Source organism: Numenius arquata, chromosome 4 (assembly GCF_964106895.1).
Source record: "Numenius arquata chromosome 4, bNumArq3.hap1.1, whole genome shotgun sequence".
Lineage (NCBI taxonomy): Eukaryota > Metazoa > Chordata > Aves > Charadriiformes > Scolopacidae > Numenius > Numenius arquata.
In genome coordinates, this window is record NC_133579.1 from 10505866 (window position 1) to 10526033 (window position 20168).

General features: G+C 42.7%; 1 protein-coding gene across 1 annotated transcript in view; it reads right to left on the minus strand.

The window, feature by feature from the left end:
* TGS1 (trimethylguanosine synthase 1) overlaps positions 1 to 19176 on the minus strand; it is a 28399-nt gene extending 9223 nt beyond the window's left edge. The window contains exons 1-12 of the mRNA XM_074146386.1: positions 19032 to 19176; positions 18081 to 18145; positions 16092 to 16264; positions 13269 to 14121; positions 11761 to 11878; positions 10745 to 10831; positions 9366 to 9537; positions 5388 to 5739; positions 4290 to 4463; positions 3221 to 3364; positions 1710 to 1926; positions 525 to 603 (exon numbers count right to left, since the gene is read on the minus strand). Of these exons, the coding sequence (XP_074002487.1) occupies positions 525 to 603; positions 1710 to 1926; positions 3221 to 3364; positions 4290 to 4463; positions 5388 to 5739; positions 9366 to 9537; positions 10745 to 10831; positions 11761 to 11878; positions 13269 to 14121; positions 16092 to 16264; positions 18081 to 18145; positions 19032 to 19129 (2532 nt within the window). The 5' untranslated portion in view covers positions 19130 to 19176. The remainder of the gene's footprint in view (positions 1 to 524; positions 604 to 1709; positions 1927 to 3220; positions 3365 to 4289; positions 4464 to 5387; positions 5740 to 9365; positions 9538 to 10744; positions 10832 to 11760; positions 11879 to 13268; positions 14122 to 16091; positions 16265 to 18080; positions 18146 to 19031) is intronic.
* Positions 19177 to 20168: the final 992 nt, after the last annotated feature.

A 20168-nucleotide genomic window follows, 5' to 3' on the forward strand; every position in this document is an offset into this window, starting at 1 on the left:
GCAATGCAACCAGCCCATATGGAACCAACAGCATCATTTGCGTGGGCAGCATCAATACTCCCCTCCGGGGGCATGACGTTCGTCACTGATCTACTAATCAGTGATATTAGTGATTGCAGGCTGTACAATGATTTCCTGCAACTCCATCAGAAACGGAAAGCCATGGAAATTTAGGACTCAGCAACTTACCAGGTAAGTAAGAGCTGGTTAAAATATTTTTTCTTTTATAATGATGTATCTGTTTGGCACTCAAGAAATGTACTGGCTCTGGATCTTCTGTAAGAACATCCAAACTGTTGCTTTATGAAGGAAAACTATCAAAACCACAAATCATCTACTACTCCCACTTCTAAATGTATCAAAAGTACTGCAAACACAGAAATCACCTAACGTAAGGTTCAAACTTAAAACAACTTCCCACATTCAGCTGAAGAGATTTAAAAGTTTAAATTTGTGCTTTTAGTACTCATGTTTTAAGCCAGCCAAGCTTTCTGTAACTACCAAGTCTTTTTCCAGTAACACACCTGGTCAATGTCAGCATTCCGAGGTAGAAAATAAACAATATTATTGGTGATCTTCTTGGACAGCCTGAAAATTTCAAATGTAGAAGCCAGTAAAGGAAAAAACAAGAATAGGGAAGTAGATGTTGCCTTATATTCATTCATTTCGAAAATATGTCCCAAATTCAGTTATTATGCAATTAAATTATAGTTAGTCTTCTGGGTGTATGAGTTAGATACTCTTCTGAAATGCAGAAATTAGTATTGTATAAATGCAGAAAATTCACCATTATTGCCCCAGAAAGAAGAAAAAAAAAAAAAACCCAAACGACCTCATTTTTAAGAAAATTTAACTGAACTACAAAGTATTTGAGACATTTAAATGTATTTTATAGCTAGTACATTGGTTCAATATTTGTTTTCTAATCCATTTCGTGGAATCTCTCGCACACATGCATACAAAGATTTTCTTACTCTTACAAATATGGCTATATCTTAACCAAAAAGGAAACAACTGAGATTATTTTTTGGGAAAAAAAAAAAAACCACCACTGTTCATATTTGATGGAACTATTAAACTAATACCTTCCTGGATGAATGACTGCTTGATACCAATGTTAAAAAGTTAGTATGGAATTTTACACATTAATTAAAGGGTTAATATTTCACTTGCACTCTTCTGTAATTTCCCAAGTCATAGTCAGGTGCTATGATTGAGAATAGTTTGAGTAAGATATTCTAAATAAGATATATCTTCTATAAATCAATTACAAAGTGGAATTAATGACAAAGTCATAGCTCATGCAACTAATTATTACCTATATATACACACCACGTGGCTATTTGATTACTTCAGGGTATTTTAATGAAATAATACAAAGGAGTTAAAACTGCTGAATTAATGCTTTAAGTTAAGAAGCTACTATAATTCCCTAAAGGATTTTTTTACCTTTAAAAATAAATCTTTATGTTATTTTATAAAATATAAAAAAATTATGATAAAAATATTTAATTTTAGGTGGTCAAAAGTCATATAGCTGAGGAGGACTAAACAAATGTGGCACATCTGCGACTTCAGCTTCTGGTCATATCATCTCCAGTCAGCCAACTGGACATGCAAGGCCCATGTCAAGAGAGGAAGGAAATGAAAGCGAGAAAACCGCTAGTTCTTTCTGAAAATCACAGCAATGCATAACTTTGAAAGGATATCCATCTGGGCAAATCATGGTTTGGATATCGAAGATTTCGGCAGTGGCGTAGTCAGGGCCCCCCCAGGGTGGGCTGAGGAACACCACATCTGCTTTCAGGTCAGCAGCCAGCACCATGAAGTCCCCACACACGAATTCTATCTGATCCGCCACACCGTAGACCTCAGCATTGTTGCGCGCCAGATTGAGCTTCTCGGGATCAATATCAATAGCAATCACTGAAAACAAGAGAGAGAGCGCAAACGCACAGGTTAACGTGAACTGTGAATGTCACCTGACCACCAAAAGGATGTTTCAAAAGGAAAGTGTTCTTCTGCAGCCACCACCACAAGTCACATCTATAATTTACTGCTGTGTGGTGAGTGACCACTTCAGTTTTGTAGGTCATGGTAGACATGAAGCTACGGTTCCTCAGAAGGGAAGGACCTGCCCTTGTGTGGCAGGAGCAGAGGTTCCATGAAGAGCAGAAGGGCTGCGTTGACAAACCAGCAAGGGAAGTCACGCAGCCGAGGCTGGGAAGGTTCAACTGCTATTGCAAAGCTAGGAAGCTTTAGCTTTCATCTACTACCACAGCAATCCTCCATCTCTGCTCAAGCAGTGGACAGGTAAGGCTGTCAGCCTAAGAGAGGAAGTCCTCCTCACTTCAAACTTGGCAGGAGCTTGACAGCTTAAATGGTGTCAATTAGAAACTTAACTCTTCTCCTTTGTTAAAGATATCACATTGTACTGAAAATTGAGTTTAAAAAAACCCACCCAACACAGCAAAAGAGAGATGACAGAAGGGCAGTACATAATCACAGAAATAAATATTTAGCCAGGAAATACAAAAAGCTAAGTGAAATTTAGAAAATATTTATAAAATGGATCATAGCTGACCAAGTTTAATGCAGTAGAAACCACTATTTGTCTTGCTCAGAAATTGCTCAGAAGCATTAGATGAGCTGGTATTTTACCAGAATGTTTGATGAGTAGAGGAATATCAAGCAGTCAGTGTTTTTACAAAAAGCACTCTTAATGTTTCACTGCAATTTCATTATTTGGCAACAGGAACTGAGTCACATTAAGTTATCATCACTTTTCTGTATTAGGTTCTGCTGCACCTGCAGGTGATCCCATTCAAGTGTTTTAAGCACTATTCACACGTAACTGGCTTTTGAGTACATGGACTTGGTGTAACAATTGAGAAAAGCAGCAGCTTTTTGGTGTCTCTGCAGGTCAGCCCTGCAACCAGAACTCAATCTTCAGAGAATCTGACAGACTAATTACTATGCCACATAAAAATAACTTTGACTAGTACAACACAAATCCACCTCTGACTTAAAATAGAAAAGTAGTTTTATAGGTCCTTTTCAAAAACACAAGAGTTCATATTGTGAGTCTGATGAAGCAAAAAAGCTTCTGTTGCTTCGGAAGCACTGAAAAAAATTTAACCCAATAAATTCAGCAAACAAAGTGCATACCCAAATTTTTAGGGAGAAACAAAAAAATACAATATATACAACACTTGCTTACCTCTTTTGGAGGTCAATGCAAACTGAATAGCATTTCCTCCAACCCCACAGAATGCATCCACGATGATATCGCAGTTGAATGACTGGCTAACACGGCGGGCAATATGCTCAGCTATTTTCTCCGGAGTAACAGAAAACCAACCCTCTGCAAAGGAAAGGGAAGAAGTGTATTTTTCACCTCTTATTTCAAGGTCACCTGAATTAAAACCAGCCAACCAACCCCCCCAGACAACTGAAGGTTTAGCATTAATCCCAACAATTTTGGCTTGGCTCATTCGACCAGAAAATACAGGCTTTGAAGATGATAAACTCCGGTTAGTCCAGCGATTTGCAAAGCAAACAAAGTCTCACTGAAGCAAACAGATATGCCTGAATCTCAGCAAATGCTTTGTTGAACTCGATGCTAAGGATTCCAGCTTATCAAGGACAAGCCCACTGAGACAGCTATAAAAACACTTTAGACATCACCATTACGCTCTATGACAAATAAAACCAGAAATACATTCTCTCTTTTCTGACACGTTTTCTTTACAGCAATGTCTCGTCTGCCAAATAATCTACATGCTTATGTGGGAGAGCATTAGAAGCGAGAGGCTTACAAATCCAAGATACAAAAAGAAGTAATCCTAATTCCTCCTTTACCTATAAATTTATGATCCAGAAGGGGCTTCCATGCAAAGATGGAAAAAAGTAACTTTGAAAGTGACTGCTGAAAGTCAGAACAAAAGTAGATCCATCAGCATATTTGGAATTCTCACAAGATTATTTTATAAAATATAGAAATGTGTCATAGAGTTTCTAAAAAAGGCCTGACCAAGTATAATTTGGGTACAGTATGATCTTCAGCAAACATCAGGACTAATGCAAACAGGGGTGTTCCATGCTAGAAGCTCTACTGAAGTCCAAGACTTCTGTTTGCCTGCATGCTGGGGGATGGAATTTATCCAGAGATGCAGAAGCAGACGCAGTAATGCTCCTCTTATAAGGAAATCAGTAATAAACTGTGAGAAGGGCCATAGGTTTGGATACATCTTATACCACCAAGTCAGCGCGCTTTGTGCTAAACACACCTCGGTCTAGTTTAATTCCCTCGTCAAACCGCGAGAACAGCCGATAGCGCTGTGCCCAGTACTTGGCCAGCTCAGGATCAGCAGCAATCTCGGCAGGTAGAGCTCCCAGCGCAATCTTATTCCGCCTCTTCCTTTTTTTCTCCTTCTTCTTCGTAGTAATTTTTTCATCTACAGCTGGAAGACACTGCAAAAGTTCACAATCACTGTTCTTGCAGGTTAGGAACGTAATCGGTAGGTAGGTGAGAGTTAAGACGTAAGATGCTCGCGTTTAACACCACTGCTAAATGTCCTTTATTACTGTTTGCCAGATTATGCAAATTAGTGGTTTAAATTAAAAAAAGAGCATCTTATATTTCAAGGGAATAGTGTTACCTGGCAGGTAACACTAAAAAACACTCTAACACAGTCCTAAAAATCAAAAAACTTCACCCATTATTTAAGAGCCTTAACAGGCTAGCCATCAACTTCAACCAACAGCAATAAACTCTACAGAGTGAGCAAACAAGTGGATCAGAGCCCAATTTAATGCCCTTATATAAATAAGGAGTAAGAACCAATCTGGACAAGAGTTTTCCAGTAGAGATCTAATGTAACTTAACTACTGTATGGAGGACTGAACTATATGTAAAAACCTGAATAATCCTGTTTTTCTATTTAACACTGTAAACAAAGGAAAGTTCCCAATATGGATTTTTTTTTTCCCCTAGAACATAATTTCAACAACACGTGCTCCCCAAAGGTCAGTAATATGCATCTAGGACCCAAAACCTGACAGTCTGTGCATCTAACCGAAGTTAATCACCCTCATTCCTACAGGGGAAAAAGAGTGTGAACTGAGGACCCATTAGATCAGGTCTAGGATCAACAATGACTGTTTATCTATAAAGAAATACTGCCAGTATTAAAGACAAGATCTGTGATTCTGGCACTCCAGGAATAAGCTACTTCCACTAGCACAGCTCTCAGTCAGCCTCATCACCCCTTGGACCTAACAAATCTCTTTGAATAAGAGAATAAACACCACATAACGCTGTAATTTGGGAAGGCAGTATTAAGTCCACTGCTAATTCATTTCCAGTTTGTGGGAAACTGATGTACCTTGACTGACATCCTCTGTCTCTACCCGGAGATAATCAGGAATATCCATGGGGACTAGCTGCCTCCCGCAGCCACGCTCCTGCCTCCCCGCACCCTGGCCGTCAGAGCCACTCGCTGCCGCGTCCCCCGCTTCCTCCTCAAGGTTACTCCCTCCAGGTTCTGTGAAGGTCACACTGGAGGATGGTGGCTTTTGGTTTTCAGCATTCAGTGTCACAGTCTGTGTAGCAATAACACCTTCCTGATCTTCCGAGTCGCTGCTCGAGGATGATGCTTCCACTTTACGGCGAGGGGAGGCTGTCTGGGATGTGGCTTCCTCCCCAGGCTTATTAACCTGCTTTAGGAACTCCTCCACCTGCGATGATCAAATATAATGGATGATTAGACTGTTAACCAGCTTACTTTTGAACTGTAAGGCTAGTTTAAAAGCATTAGAGTTCAAAAGCACCTGCCACACATACACTCTCAGCCACATGTATTTTGAAAAAAGTAAAATATCCACAGTCAAAACATTCAGGAGGATAAACAAGTCCCTTAGCTTGTTTTCAAAATGCTGTAAAAAGGGAGCAGAGTTGTCTTTGGGAACTAGATACCAACTACCTGCAAAAGAGAACCTCCACAAAATCAACTGTAAATACAGTAAACCATTCTCAAGTAATATCTGAAACATAGATAGTCAGACTGACCAAGACTACTACTTTTTAATTAACCATCTTGTCCCTAATCCATATTCAAAGCAGCAATCAGGCAGAGAATTCTGCCTTCCGGGTTTGAATAAATAGGTAAAATTAACTTCATTCATTACCTGCATCAGCTCCAAGATGTACCAAATGTTGCATGTGCTAAACGGTTCTGCTGAAAGGGTTCCTCAGAAAGTCTGAGGAAATTTATAACTTTTTTTTTTTTCTTTACATCATTAAAGCTGCCCTTGAACTACACTGTCCTCGGGCACAAGATGCCTCGGGCACAAGATGCCTCGGCTGCAGTGACCATGAGATGATAGAATTCAAGATTCATAAGGCAGCAAGGAGGGTGCGCAGCAAGCTGGCTACCCTGGACTTCAAAAGAGCAGACTTTGATCTCCTGAGAGATCTGATTGGTAAGGTAGCGTGGGAAAAAGAACTGGAAGGGAGAGGGGCCCAAAAAAGCTGGGTGGTATTTAAGGATTGCCTCCTCCAAGCTCAGGAGAGGTGCATCCCAAGAAAGAAGAAATCGGGCAAAATAGCCACTAGGCCGGCGTGGATGAACAAGGAACTGCTGGACAAACTCAGGACCAAAAAGGAGGCCTATAGAGGGTGGAAGCAGGGAAAGGTAGACTGGGAAGAATACAGAGAAGCTGTCCGAGTCACCAGAAACCTGATCAGGCAAGCGAAAGCCCAGGCAGAACTAAATCTAGCCAGGGATGTGAAAAATAACAAGAAGAACTTCTACAGATATATCAGGGATAAAAATAAGACGAGGGAAGCTGTGGGTCCCCTCCGGAAGGAAACGGGAGACCTGGTCACCCAGGATATGGATAAGGCTGAGCTACTGAATGACTTCTTTGCCTCAGTCTTCACTGGCAAGGGCCCTAACCACACTGCCCAAGTCACGGAGGGCAAGAACAGGGGCTCTGGGAATGAAGAACCACCCACAGTACAAGAAGACGAGGTTCGAGACCTCTTAAAGAACCTGAAGGTGCATAAGTCCATGGGACCTGATGAAATCCATCCACGGGTCCTGAGAGAACTGGCGGACGAAGTTGCTAAGCCCCTCTCCATCATATTTGAGAAATCATGGCAGTCTGGTGAAGTTCCCACTGACTGGAAAAAAGGGAACATAACTCCAATATTCAAAAAAGGAAACAAAGAAGACCCGGGAAACTACAGGCCGGTCAGTCTCACCTCTGTGCCTGGCAAGATCATGGAGCAGATCCTCCTGAAATCCTTGCTAAGGCACATGGAGAATAAAGAAGTGATTGGAAACAGCCAACATGGCTTCACCAAGGGCAAATCGTGCCTGACAAATTTGGTGGCCTTTTACAATACTGCCACAGACTTGGTAGACAAGGGCAGAGCGACTGACGTCATTTACCTGGACTTATGCAAAGCATTTGACACTGTCCCGCACGACATCCTGGTCTCAAAATTGGAAACTCATGGATTCGATGGATGGACCACTCGGTGGATAAGGAACTGGCTGGATGGCCGCATCCAAAGGGTTACAATCAATGGCTCAATGTCCAGGTGGCGGCCAGTAACGAGTGGTGTTCCGCAGGGGTCGGTACTGGGACCAGTACTATTTAACATCTTTGTCGGTGACATGGACAGTGGGATAGAGTGCACCCTCAGCAAGTTTGCTGATGACACCAAGCTCGGTGGCGCAGTTGACACGCTGGAGGGAAGGGATGCCATCCAGAGGGACCTAGACAGGCTGGAGAGGTGGGCTCGTGCAAATTGCATGAAGTTCAACCAAGCCAAGTGCAGGGTCCTGCACCTGGGACGTGGCAACCCCAGGCACAAATACAAGTTGGGTGGAGAATGGCTGGAGAGCAGCCCCGAGGAGAAGGACTTGGGAGTGCTTATGGATGAGAAGCTCAACATGAGCAGGCAGTGTGCACTGGCAGCCCAGAGAGCCAACCGTGTCCTGGGCTGCATCAGGAGAAGTGTGGCCAGCAGGTCAAGGGAGGTGATTCTGCCCCTCTACTCTGTGCTCGTGAGACCCCTCCTGGAGTACTGTGTCCAGCTTTGGAGTCCTCAACACAGAAAGGACATGGACCTGTTGGAACGGGTCCAGCGGAGGGCCACGAGGATGATCAGAGGGATGGAGCACCTCTCCTATGAAGACAGACTGAGAGAGCTGGGGTTGTTCAGCCTGGAGAAGAGAAGGCTCCGGGGAGACCTTATAACAGCCTATCAATACCTGAAGGGAGCCTACAGGAGAGCTGAAGAGGGACTCTTTGTCAGGAAGAGTGGTGACAGGACAAGGGGCAATGGTTTTAAATTGGAAGAGAAGAGATTTAGATTAGATATAAGGAAGAAATTCTTTACTGTGAGGGTGGTGAGGCACTGGAACAGGTTGCCCAGGGAAGTTGTGGATGCCCCATCCCTGGAAGTGTTCAAGGCCAGGCTGGATGGGGCTTTGAGCAACCTGCTCTAGTGGGAGGTGTCCCTGCCCATGGCAGGGGGGTTGGAACTAGATGATCTTTAAGGTCCTTTCCAACTCTAGCCATTCTATGATTCTATGATTCTCTGATCAAGCCTTTGATCAAAAATTATAGCAGCGGGACTGCAGTTCAATACAGTACGTACCATCACCACCAGAAAACAGTGTTTTGCACTTGGGTGTTAGGGAAGGCCAAGCATCCCAGAAGGCGGCAAAGTAACACTGAAAATCTGAAGTAGCAGATTTTAAAGAGACTCAACTAAGACAAACAGTGAACAAGTTTTTCTATTCATTACTAATCTTGGAGTTAAAAAAAAAAGTTACAGGTAAAAATAAATGCAGGTAAAAATAAAAGCAAAAATGTTGATACACATTACTAAGACCATGGAGTTATATGAAATACACTAATGTATACAAATATTTTTCTCTCAATGCTGAAGTGCCAGCACTAAAACAAGTGCCCTCACATGCATTTTAAAAATCAGAGACACTTTTAGTAACTATAGAAATCTACACAGACACACCTCTAAAGGAATGATGCACCCAGATGTTACGAGTGACTTTCACATAACTTCACCATTAAGGTCACATTCCTCTTGATAGATTGCCAAGAGCCCACCAATGCCTTTCCATATCCACCCCTAAACTAACTACTCTTCACCTAAGCAAGGAAATTTAAAATAAATAAATAAATAAAAAGAATAAAGAGCAGTAGAGTGACAATTAAAAATGCCACCTACTCTGGGCAATTAATTTTTTTTCCATTTTTGTAATTCAACAACAGCTAAGGGAGCAGATAAATCTATGAATCACGGCAACACTAACAATTAAACCTACCTTCTTCAAAGTTTTATTTTTTTTGCACGATGTTTCAGATCCCTCTGTAAAGAAGATGTGGGTGTTTTTGCTCTTCCTTGGCTTACGCATATCCAAGAATCTGGACTTGAGTTTTGCTTTTTTCTCCAAGTACTGCACACTTCGATGGGTGAAATCTGGAATTCCACCATACCTGAAATTTAAAAAGGAAAAAAAAAAAAAAAAAAAGACCTGGTTAATTTCCAATCTGGAAGCTTTAACATGAATGTTGATATCTACAAAAAGTTAGACTAAATTATTTCTTTATGAGACATTTGCTCCACTCTTAAAATATATGACACTTAATGTAGCTGCTAAACAATCATAGAATGGTTAGAGTTGGAAGGGACTTCAAAGACCATCAAATTCCAACCCCTCTGCCATGGGCAGGGACACCTCCACTAGACCAGTGCCTCACCACCCTCACAGGAAAGAATTTTTCTAGTATACCTTCATGAAAACTTTTAAATATTTTTATTTGAAAACGTTCACCTAAATTTGTTTTAGATTTTTTTTTTTTTCTATTTGGTGTATAACTTTAGGTGAAAACAATTTCCCATACCAGCCTGAAAAATAGGAAATGAAAAAATATCTTGATTAGTACAATAAAACATCTTTTTGGTGGCTCTAAAGAACCTCCAGAACACCTACTTTTGTCTCCTGGCAAATGCAATTTCAAAAAAAAAGGAAATATGGACAATTCACTTAAATAATTTTTATGAAGTAGAACCGCAATTGTCAACTACAAAACATACTCCTCTCTGAAATATATATATATATGTACTAAACAACTCGCGTTTTGCAGAAGCACTAGACATAAGCTAGAGTTCACCCTACGAGGTTGCTTGTGTGTTACTTCTGACATGCCCTACGATATTACTTCTACAGCACTGATCACCATGCCTTTAGGTCATACCATCAAAAATAAGATTTCACTGGTCACCACTCTGGCAACACTTTATTAGCATAGCAACATTTTACCAGTATAAAGCAACCTCATTCCAGTATGAAGCAGCTAATAATTATGATCTAAGCTCACAAGACTCCAAACTGCGAGGACCATTCATTCTCAGAGCCTTCAAACTCTCATTTAAGTAGCTGACCAGCCACTTAACATTTAAACAACTGCAAGTACCTTACAAGTTATGCTTTTGTTTCAAAGCACTTTTCTTGTTCTTTAATTAGTCTGTGTAACTTTGCATTTCCCTCTCCAGCCAAAGGATGACAGTTTTATTAGGAGCAGAGAAATTAGGAATCATCTTCAAAAGTTTAACAAAATGGGAACTTAGATGAATGGTCTATTTGAATAGTAATAAGAGAGGTGACAATGAAAAAACCCCAAGTTCCTCATAAGCAATTACTTTTGTCCTGTGCCACACTTGAAACCCAAGACAGAGCAGGTTTCCTCAGGATCTTCCACAGGGTTCTCATCCACATCCAGTTCATGGCTAGGAAAAAATGCAGATGACAAAGTTACTTACTGTAAAAACCACTCTGTTTTTACAGATATACCATTAAGAAACTCAGGTATTGAAAACATTTAAATGTGGGCTTCAGTAGGTTCTTCCACACACCGCTGAAACCAAGCAAGGTAAATAACACCAGCCTATTCACATACTTTTTTTTCTTACCCAATTTTAGGGACGTATGTCCTGCTATTCCAACTATTCCAAATGACCTCTTAAAACATTTACCATCAAGTCCTACAAGGAACTGATGAAGATAGTGTTTGTTCACCCTAATTCCAAATTACCTTCATCGTCTATTATGTTATCTATATTACTATCTATTATTAATGCTATAGCAAAATCAAAATATTAGAAGAAAACCAAAGCTACATGATTAGTAGAGAGTAATTCCATTCATCCCTTCACCTTTGAGTTTGTAAATTTATTAGAGAGGAAGAGCCATCTCATCATCTTTGAGGCTATAAATTTTCAGAGAAGAAAGAAGACTGACATGGCAGAGATTAGCTTTTTTATGATTGCCATAGCACTGAGCACTTCACTGGCAGCAAACGATTCAGGTAAACAACACAAATTATTTACTATCATTCTTGTATTGTCTACACATATTGGACTTAGATAAGCAAGTTGTCTTATCCAATTTAACAATCTTCTATACTTCAGTGGCACAAGAATAGTACCATCATCTTGCATAGCCATTGAGGCCATATACTGTTTTCATAAAGCAATGGAAGAGAGGAAATGTCCACCGCTTGTTGCCAGGTAAAGTGATAAGCAGTGATGGAAGACTATGTGGTTTTGCACTGAAGTTCTAACTCACAATCTCAATCAAACAAATAGTTACTATAAATCAGGAGGCTTCTAGACCTGGGCTTCTTGAGAATAAAGCTCGTCTAAATGTCACGACTTGCCTTCTCTTGACTTTGGCATGTCTGTATTCAGGAGGCTCTTCATCCTCATCTTCGTCTTGGTCATGAAGCAGCAACTGTTCTTTGTCATTTGAATTTGAGCTACATGACCCCTGTGAACCTAAAAAAGATAGATGAGATCAGATTTTCCTTCTGCGTAAATAAATTCCATTTCTTCCTGTCCCCAAAGTACATCTGGAGCTACAGTTAGGTTATCATACATACCTGAATCTGAAAAATAAGGCACAAGTGCCAAACGCACATAGCTTTACCTGTCTTTGTTTGAGGGACAACATACCAATACAAGCTTCCCGTATTAGTTATACTGTAGAGTTAATAATCTTAAGCAGGATAAACTTCAAATTATCTCAGTTCTCCAAGAAAAATAAAATGCCAAAAGGTACAAATTCAAAACAGCTTCTTCCTTGTGCGTAAATTTTGTTTCTGTTTCATTAGCTATGCAAAGATACATTTAATAAGCAAGGATTTCAACACTCTCATTTCTTGTTGGAAAGGAGATTTTCCTTTCACCTCTCCCATTCCAACTGTGCTGTAGGATCAAGATGGGACCACACCTGCTTCTTCCTTTCTTAGAAAGTCACTAGCAGCGGACTCAGAGGTTTCCCACCAAACCCAGGCTGCTGACTCTTAACTCACATGCTTCATCCTTCCTTTTCAGTGGGAGAAACCACACAACAGTCAGGAAAGACGTTGCGCTGCTGCTTACAGCAAACTCTGGCAAAAAGAACCAGCAGGCAAGCAAGATGGCTCTCTCCTTTCTCTGCACGCTGAACTAGCTGGCAAAAACGTCTCCAGCCCAGTCTTGTACCTCCCTCTCAGAAGCTCTTCCAGCACAGCCACTGGCTTTCACTATACTACTACATTACCTGGCACTTCCACTTGTCAGCACCAGCTGTGAACATATGAATTTGGGGTGGTAAAGATGACTGCAGCTCACTGACTAACTGATAACTTAATGCTGGAAAGGACCTCTGGGAGACATCTGGTCCACTACAACAAAACAAGAGTTTATTTTCAAGTATGGCATTTTTAGACAGAAGGTAAAAAAAAAACAACAAAACACCAACGCCAGAACTGCAGAACTAATTTTCTTCCCCTCAAAAACTGATCTTAAAATTTGCCAGATTCATGAGAACATCACCCTGAGTTTTCACTCATTTTAGACAATCAGTGAGAAAAAAAACACATCAGCTGAATAACAATGCTGCAATACCAATACTAAGATAAACAAATATGCACTAACAGTGCTCTCTCACCACCTTCTGTAGTACTTTTGAAGATTTATGAACTACATGTTCTATTAAAATCACTTCTGGCCGAAGAACCTATTCAATATACAGGTTAGAGAGATCATCCAGAGAAGCAGAGGAAAGAAAAAGGAATCAAGTATGCAATCATTCCACAATAATTGATTGACTTTTTTTAAAATGGCATAAGACAGACGTGCCTGTCGATTCTGGTAGAATCCATTTTAGCTCATTTTGTATTACCTGACTGGTTAATACTTTTATGTTCACAAGATGCGCTCCTTTTCCTGTTTCCTCCATCACAGGGCTCCTTCTGGCTTTCACTGTCAGATGAACTACGCTCCTGAGGATCTTGGTGGGCTCCTGTTAGAGCTGCACTGCTCTGCTCCACTTCCTCCAGATTCAGATTTAAATTACAAATCCCAGAGACGATTTCACTGTGGGGCTCAGCACTTGAAGGAAGTGTTTCCTCGCTTCTGGTGACAGAGGGAGACGGCTGCAAGCTCAGCACTTCACTGCATTCAGCCCCTGGGCTAATCAAGTCCATTTTTCCTGAAAAACCTGTCTCCTGGGTAACCTCATTAGCTTCCACATTGTAAACGCGTGAGCTCTCAGTAGTCCATCCTTGACTTGTCCAATACTGAAATTGCTCCCAGTAATACCAGTACAGTTCGCTATAATGCTGCTCCCACTCTTCCCTGGTGTCCGGACTATTCCAAGGCTCAGAAGCCATGGTGGCCTCAGACGATGAGACCTCTTGATGCTTCTCCAGCCAACTTTGCCAAAGAAGGCCCTCCCCGTACTCACTCCAGTAGTTCTCCCATTTTTCTTTAAGTTCACTGGGTAAAGCCTCATTTGCAAGACTTTCTGAACTTTCACAGTTCCCTGCGCTTACTTCCTGAGGTTTGCTGCTCTTCTCACATTGCTCTGCAGCTAAGGCCAGCTCACCAGAAACGGACTGGATATGACCACCACAGGCTCGACCCTGGCATTCCTGCCCCATTTTATCCTCATGTTTTTGCTGCAACTCTTTTTTCTTCTTCTTTTTCTTTTTCATAATCTTCATGTTACTTCTCTTCCTGTAATTTTCTGTTGCCTAAAATATAATGGAAAAAAGTACTTAGAAGTCCACAATGTATATGCAGTCTTTTCTTGTCCTCTCTCCAAGCACACTCTGTTTCCGCTGTAACCCTCCCTCTCACTGCAGCCCTGCTATTAGCTTTCTCCCCACAAAAGGTTGTAGGGCTTATGGGTCTGACAGTGTCCTACTGCATAACTTTGGCCGGCATTTCTGAGGAAGTTGTGAGAAAGTCTACAGAAAGACACACACAGGAAAATTACAGATAGAAGTGGGGCTGCTGGTGGCTCAAGTGGTAGCTCAAGGATTCAGAAGGAAATAGATCAATAGGAAACACTATCAAATCCTAAAGGGAGGTTGGTCAGGAATTGAGGGGTCACTGGGCTGAGCTCAACAGTAAAACAGTATCTTATTAACATCAAGGACCTGTTTTAGGGGGCCGTGGAGGCTGACCCTTATTGTCGCCTCGTATCTGCCTGGCCAGTAAACACTGTTCAGGTGTCTTAGCAGGGCAGCAAACATACAACACTCAGATTGTTAAATCCTTGCCTATCTTTGAGTGCTTCAAACAAAAAGGTATCGCTTTATACTCATGATCTCTGTAAATCCTGCAGCTGAATCTCTGACACTGACCCAAAGGAGGGGTGTAATATTCTTCCCATCTGAAGATCTCCAAGTTGACTAACAGAAAGACAAGCAAACAGCCTCCTCTCCAAACAGGTGGGCCCTTCACTTGTGCAATACAACCATTTCACTTGTTCTAACAAACTCAGACTACTACAGTTATCTAGTGGGACAGAAGACACAAACCTGTTATCAAAAGGAAACACCAAGGTAACTTGTTGGTTTCACCAAATACAATTTCACCTGTTTTAGTGGGGCTTCCTGTGCTTAAAGATATATACAAGATAAAAACACCCAAGAAAAACAAGTTGTTCTATCAAAGAAATCTGCCAAACTCTTTCATAAACTGCCGTATTAAGTTTGGCAGGTAAAAGGCTGGTAGTGATGAGGGACTACAACACACAGGGGCAAAAAGACTGCAAATGTACAGTTATTACTCCAAACATCCCATCAGCTGCAATCCCTGCTTTTCTTACATTGACAAATGCATAAGGTTGACTATAAAGAAGTTAGGCTCAGAGAACTGGCATTAATCTTCCACCCATGTCCCTCATAATCTCATGTGAATACATGCAGTGCAAAGCACAATGCTTAGTAGTTATCTAGTAAAAACATACATTATTTTCTCATTGAACTTATTTCCAGTATTATTACGTAGCAACACAAATCACCTGTATACCTTAGCCTTGAAGTTGGATGCCTGTAAGTCTATTTACATGCTATCAATTAAAATAATGTACAACCCTCTCTTATTTATTTACAAATTAATCAGGTCAGAACCAGAGTGCTCTGCACAAAAGTACTCTCTCACTGCCAGGGAGGGCTGTATTCTAAGAAATGGACTATGTGGATATCCTACTGTCTTTATCTCATCTGTGCACAACCTTAGTCTTCATCTAAAGTCCAACTGCTCTGTGTGGGAAGTGGAGCACCCAAGCCTCACTCCTGCCCTTTGGAACAGCCTGGCTTTATCACTCCAAGGGGGATCTAATGAACTAGCTTTTAATGGTTAAAGCGGACAGTGTGAATACAGGTGCTCAGGTTGAAGTGTGCTAGTTGTTCTGAAGCAGAGCATCAGCACTATCACACCTCTTTCAAACTAGCACTCTCCAGTAACAAGAGCAATATATATACAGAAGCATAAAGCACAGCCTGGCCCTGTTTAGTCAAACTGGCAGGTGGTCTTTACAAACTGCACAGACCCCGGTGCTGTATGTTGTTACAAGTACACGAGGCAAGCAGCTTACAGCCAGCTCGGATATATTCCCATGAACAGCAGTCTCAAAAATAACTGAGGAGCACACATGCACCTACATCTGGAAACACAAAGTAAACTGAATAAATAAAGTCAAATAAAGAATTACCACAAAGTCCCTGTGGGCTGACTGCCCACCAAACTGAAGAGGCAATCCCATGCTCTTCATAAGCTCAGCCTCCGAGTCTAGCTCAACTTCTTCCAGGTCAAGAGCATGATTAATATCCACCTTTAATGTCACATTGGGACAACGGTTCTCCTCCTCAGACGCTTGTTCCTCCCCTATTAACAAATTATATTAAGTGAATATAATCTCTTTCTGATACCTCAATGCAACAGCATGGCCTACCAAAATCAGAATTGCCTCTTAAGCTTCCTTTCCCATTTAAAATTTTTGTCATAAGCATCTTATTTTCCACACAACTATCAGTAGGAATAAAAAAATGTAACTTCGACAGCCAAAACATCGCACTGGGTCTGGCTGGGATAGAGTTAACTTTCCTCAAAACGGCCAGTACGTGCGATGTTTTGGATCTGTGGCTAAAACAATGCAGATAACAAATTGAGGTTTTGGCTATCGCTGAGCAGTGCTTGCACAGCATCAGTAACTTGTAGAGTGAACTACAGAAACGCCCAGCAAACAACAGAAAAATTAGTATTAGGAAAAGAAAATGCTTTACAGGAGTTCTTTTGGCACCTATCGGAGCAAGCTTAAAGTACAAGAAATCACCGGGCTTGTTTCAAATCTTTCAAAAACCAAAGAAAGATAATACAATTTTACAAAAACGTTGTGTGTGAACTGCAGAACATAATTATCTCAGAAATAACTGATCAACTATTTGAAACTCTGCTTGAACATCTATCAAATTTTTAAGCAACACCATATGTGCATAAAATCACAAACACAACTCAGAAAGTAGGAAACCTATGTTGGTGAAACTTATGAAATACAGAAGCTCTTGACACAGTTGATAAAACTGAAAAATTTAAGATTTTTTTTTTTTGTCAGGATATATTTACTGCAAACTATCACACAGCACAAGACTCTTCTATTTTTAACTGATTACTCCCACAATTCAGTCATATATGCACAAAACCATGGTTTACATTCTCCTCCTTCACTCCACTCACATTGCCTCCATCTAACCTGTGTTATTCACTCTCAGCTTCTACAGGCATTCCTTTCTGTTCAGACCCCTTCCTTTCAAATCAAGCTATTATATGATGCTGTGGCTAGCAAGACAGCAGGTAGCAAAGGAATTATGTTCAGATAGGCATGTGTGGGGAATTCAGGTGGATGGAGCAAGGGACTGTTGTTGAATCTGCCAGAGCATGCACCTTGATTATCCTTAAAATACAAGCAAATAGGGAGAGGCTTACTCCTCCGGTCCTCCTGATATGATTCCTCACGTACAAGCAAATCATAATTTCCCCCATCAGGGCTATTGCTTCTTCTCTACTTCTGGCAAACTAATGAGCAACAGCTAATGTCCTAGGCTGGGGTAGAGGCAGCACGGCAGTATTACTCCCAGGCAAACATCTAGGATTTGCACGCTCTCTTGTTATATAATTAATTTTGAGCTAGGGGAGTTGAAATTATGATTTGAGAGCAGGTCAGGCGCTTGTGAGCTAATCTGCTCTGTGCACCAAGTAGAGATTACGTGAGCTTCTAAGTCTGTGCAAACAGGAATAAGCATCGCACCTGGTTTGACACAAACTCCTACATCAAGATTATAGTAACCTGAAAGTTATGCAAGTGCTGAATTATTATACACATGCATCCTCCTAACAAAAGTACTGAAAAACAAGCCAGAAATAAGAAACAAAACTATGGGTTAGTAGTTAAACAGTCCTACTGTACTTTAAATAATCACATATAACTCATTCTAAGTAAAATTGCACATCATATTGCACAGTATATTTTATTACCCATCCCTGCCTCATCCCTGGAAGTGCTCAAGGCCAGGCTGGATGGGGCTTTGAGCAACCTGCTCTAGTGGAGGTGTCCCTGCCCATGGCAGGGGGGTTGGAACTCAATCTTCAAGGTCCCTTCCAACTCCAACCATTCTGTGAGTTTATGAGTCTGTGATTACCTTACCTGTACTGTCATTGTCATCTTTGACATAAAATCCTTTTAATCCCAGTTTATATAATTTTCGATCTCTGTAAAAATGAAGAGTGACATTGATACAGGTGGTCATCATTAGAACAATTTTTTTTGTACAGTAAAAACAGTTGTTGAGTGGAACAACCTCCCCAGGGACGCGGCAGAGTCTCCATCGCTGGAGAAGGATTCACGATGCGAGAATTTCCCGTGAAATGCTGGCCCAGATGACCTTTTGAGGACCGTTCCCACCTGGGCTGCTCTGTGATTCTGAACACATGAAGCTTAGAAGAATATGAATGAGGCAGTGCTTTAAAGCCTGATGCAAAAAGCCTACTACATGAGAGATGTTCGGAAAATGTTTCCACTACACGCAATACCAGGGAATTAAATTTTTGGCCCACAAAACGTTCTGCGTCAGTGGGTGGAACTTTGTGTCTGCAGTCCAAAACTGTAAATATTTCAGCCCCCACCCAACGCTGAGGGTGGGCGCCTCAGCTCGACAAGTGCCTCAGCTAAACACCGGCTGTGCTTTAACACCGAAAGCTCCGCTATGCAAATCGCCCATCTCCTGCGACAGCCCGCCCCTCAGCAGCATCTCTCCTCCCCCCTCCTCCCTGAAAAACCTGCTCCCCCTCTCCGGCTCGGGGAGGCTCCGGGTCCCCCCAGGTCCGGGGGAGGCAGGAGGGGACGGGGAGGGAGCGGACCCCGGGAGGTGAGCGGGCCCCGCTGGGCCGTGCCTACTCCGGCAAGGCTCCCCGCGGGAACCGCTGAGTAGGTGGGCTCCCTCCTTGTCCCGTACCCCCCCGCCCCCAGTATCGCTTGGTTAACACAACCTATCGGGATCCTTTACGGCACCTCCCGCTGCGTGCAGCCGCCACGGCCGCGGCACCACGGCCCTTCCCCGCGCCCCCCCCGCCCGGCGGCGGCAAGGCCGCTACTTACTCGACGAAGGCGCGGGAGCAGAGGCAGAGGATGCTGCGGGCCGCTCCCGCCTGCAGCAGCAGCTCCGCCACCAGCCGCCCCCGCGGGTCCTGCACCATCGCTGCGGAAAGACCCACGCCGCGGCACCGGGCCGCCGCCGCCTTCCGCCGGAACTGCCCTCAGCGCCGGCACCGCCCCGGGACCGCCCGGCTGAGGCCGAGGGGGCGGGCGGCGCCGATGCGAGCCGAGTGCAGCCGAGCCAAGACGAGTCGAGCCGAGGCGACCCGAGTCCAGCCGAGCGGAGCTGTCTGGGAGGGAGGGGGACTCGCCAGCCTCGGCGGCGGCGGCGGTGTCTCCTGACAGGGGGCGTCTGTCACGGCTGGAGCGATGCATCTCACTCGTGGAGAGAAGCAGCGATACATTTATTGATATTTAACGAAGTGTGATGGTAAATGCGACAGTGTCTTAACGTGATTCGAGGTGGCGAGACACACTGGCAGTTATTTACTGCCCAGGGGACAGGGTCAGACAGAACTGTCAGGGAGCCCCTCCCATTGAGTCAAGGTTTCAGAAAGGACCCGCTTGGTTTCTAAACTTCTCAGAGAGGAGTCTAGGTGCAGCTGGATCCAGTCCTGCTCCCAGTCTTGGTCAACAGTTTATGTCTAAAGGATTTATATATGCACAATCAAGTCTTTATATCACTTAGCTAAGATTTCAAAGTTTAGCATGCTATTAGTCACTTACCGAGGATCAGTTGTGGCAAGGAATCTCTGAATCTCAAGAAATAACCTTGAGAGGCGTCCCTACCCAAGGGGAGATCCTGGCGTGCAGCCTGCTGCAGTGCAGGAGAGCTCGAAGAGCTCTTGGGCTCTTCACTATTTACGGAGGTAAGATGATTGACCCATTTTTTTTGGTGTATTGACCAGAGTACCAGTGTTGCTCAAGTTAGCCCATGCTGTTATCTGTCTCCCCGAAACCATGTTGAGCCCCGGATGCCGCCACCACAACTAGGTACCCCTGTGGTGACCACCACAGGTGGTTATTGCTTGGGCAGGGTTGCAGGGAATAAAGATCAGGCTGGGGCCTGGGGAGGAGAAGCACACGGTCACAGCATAGAATCATAGAATCGTAGAACGGTTGGAGTTGGAAGGGACCTTA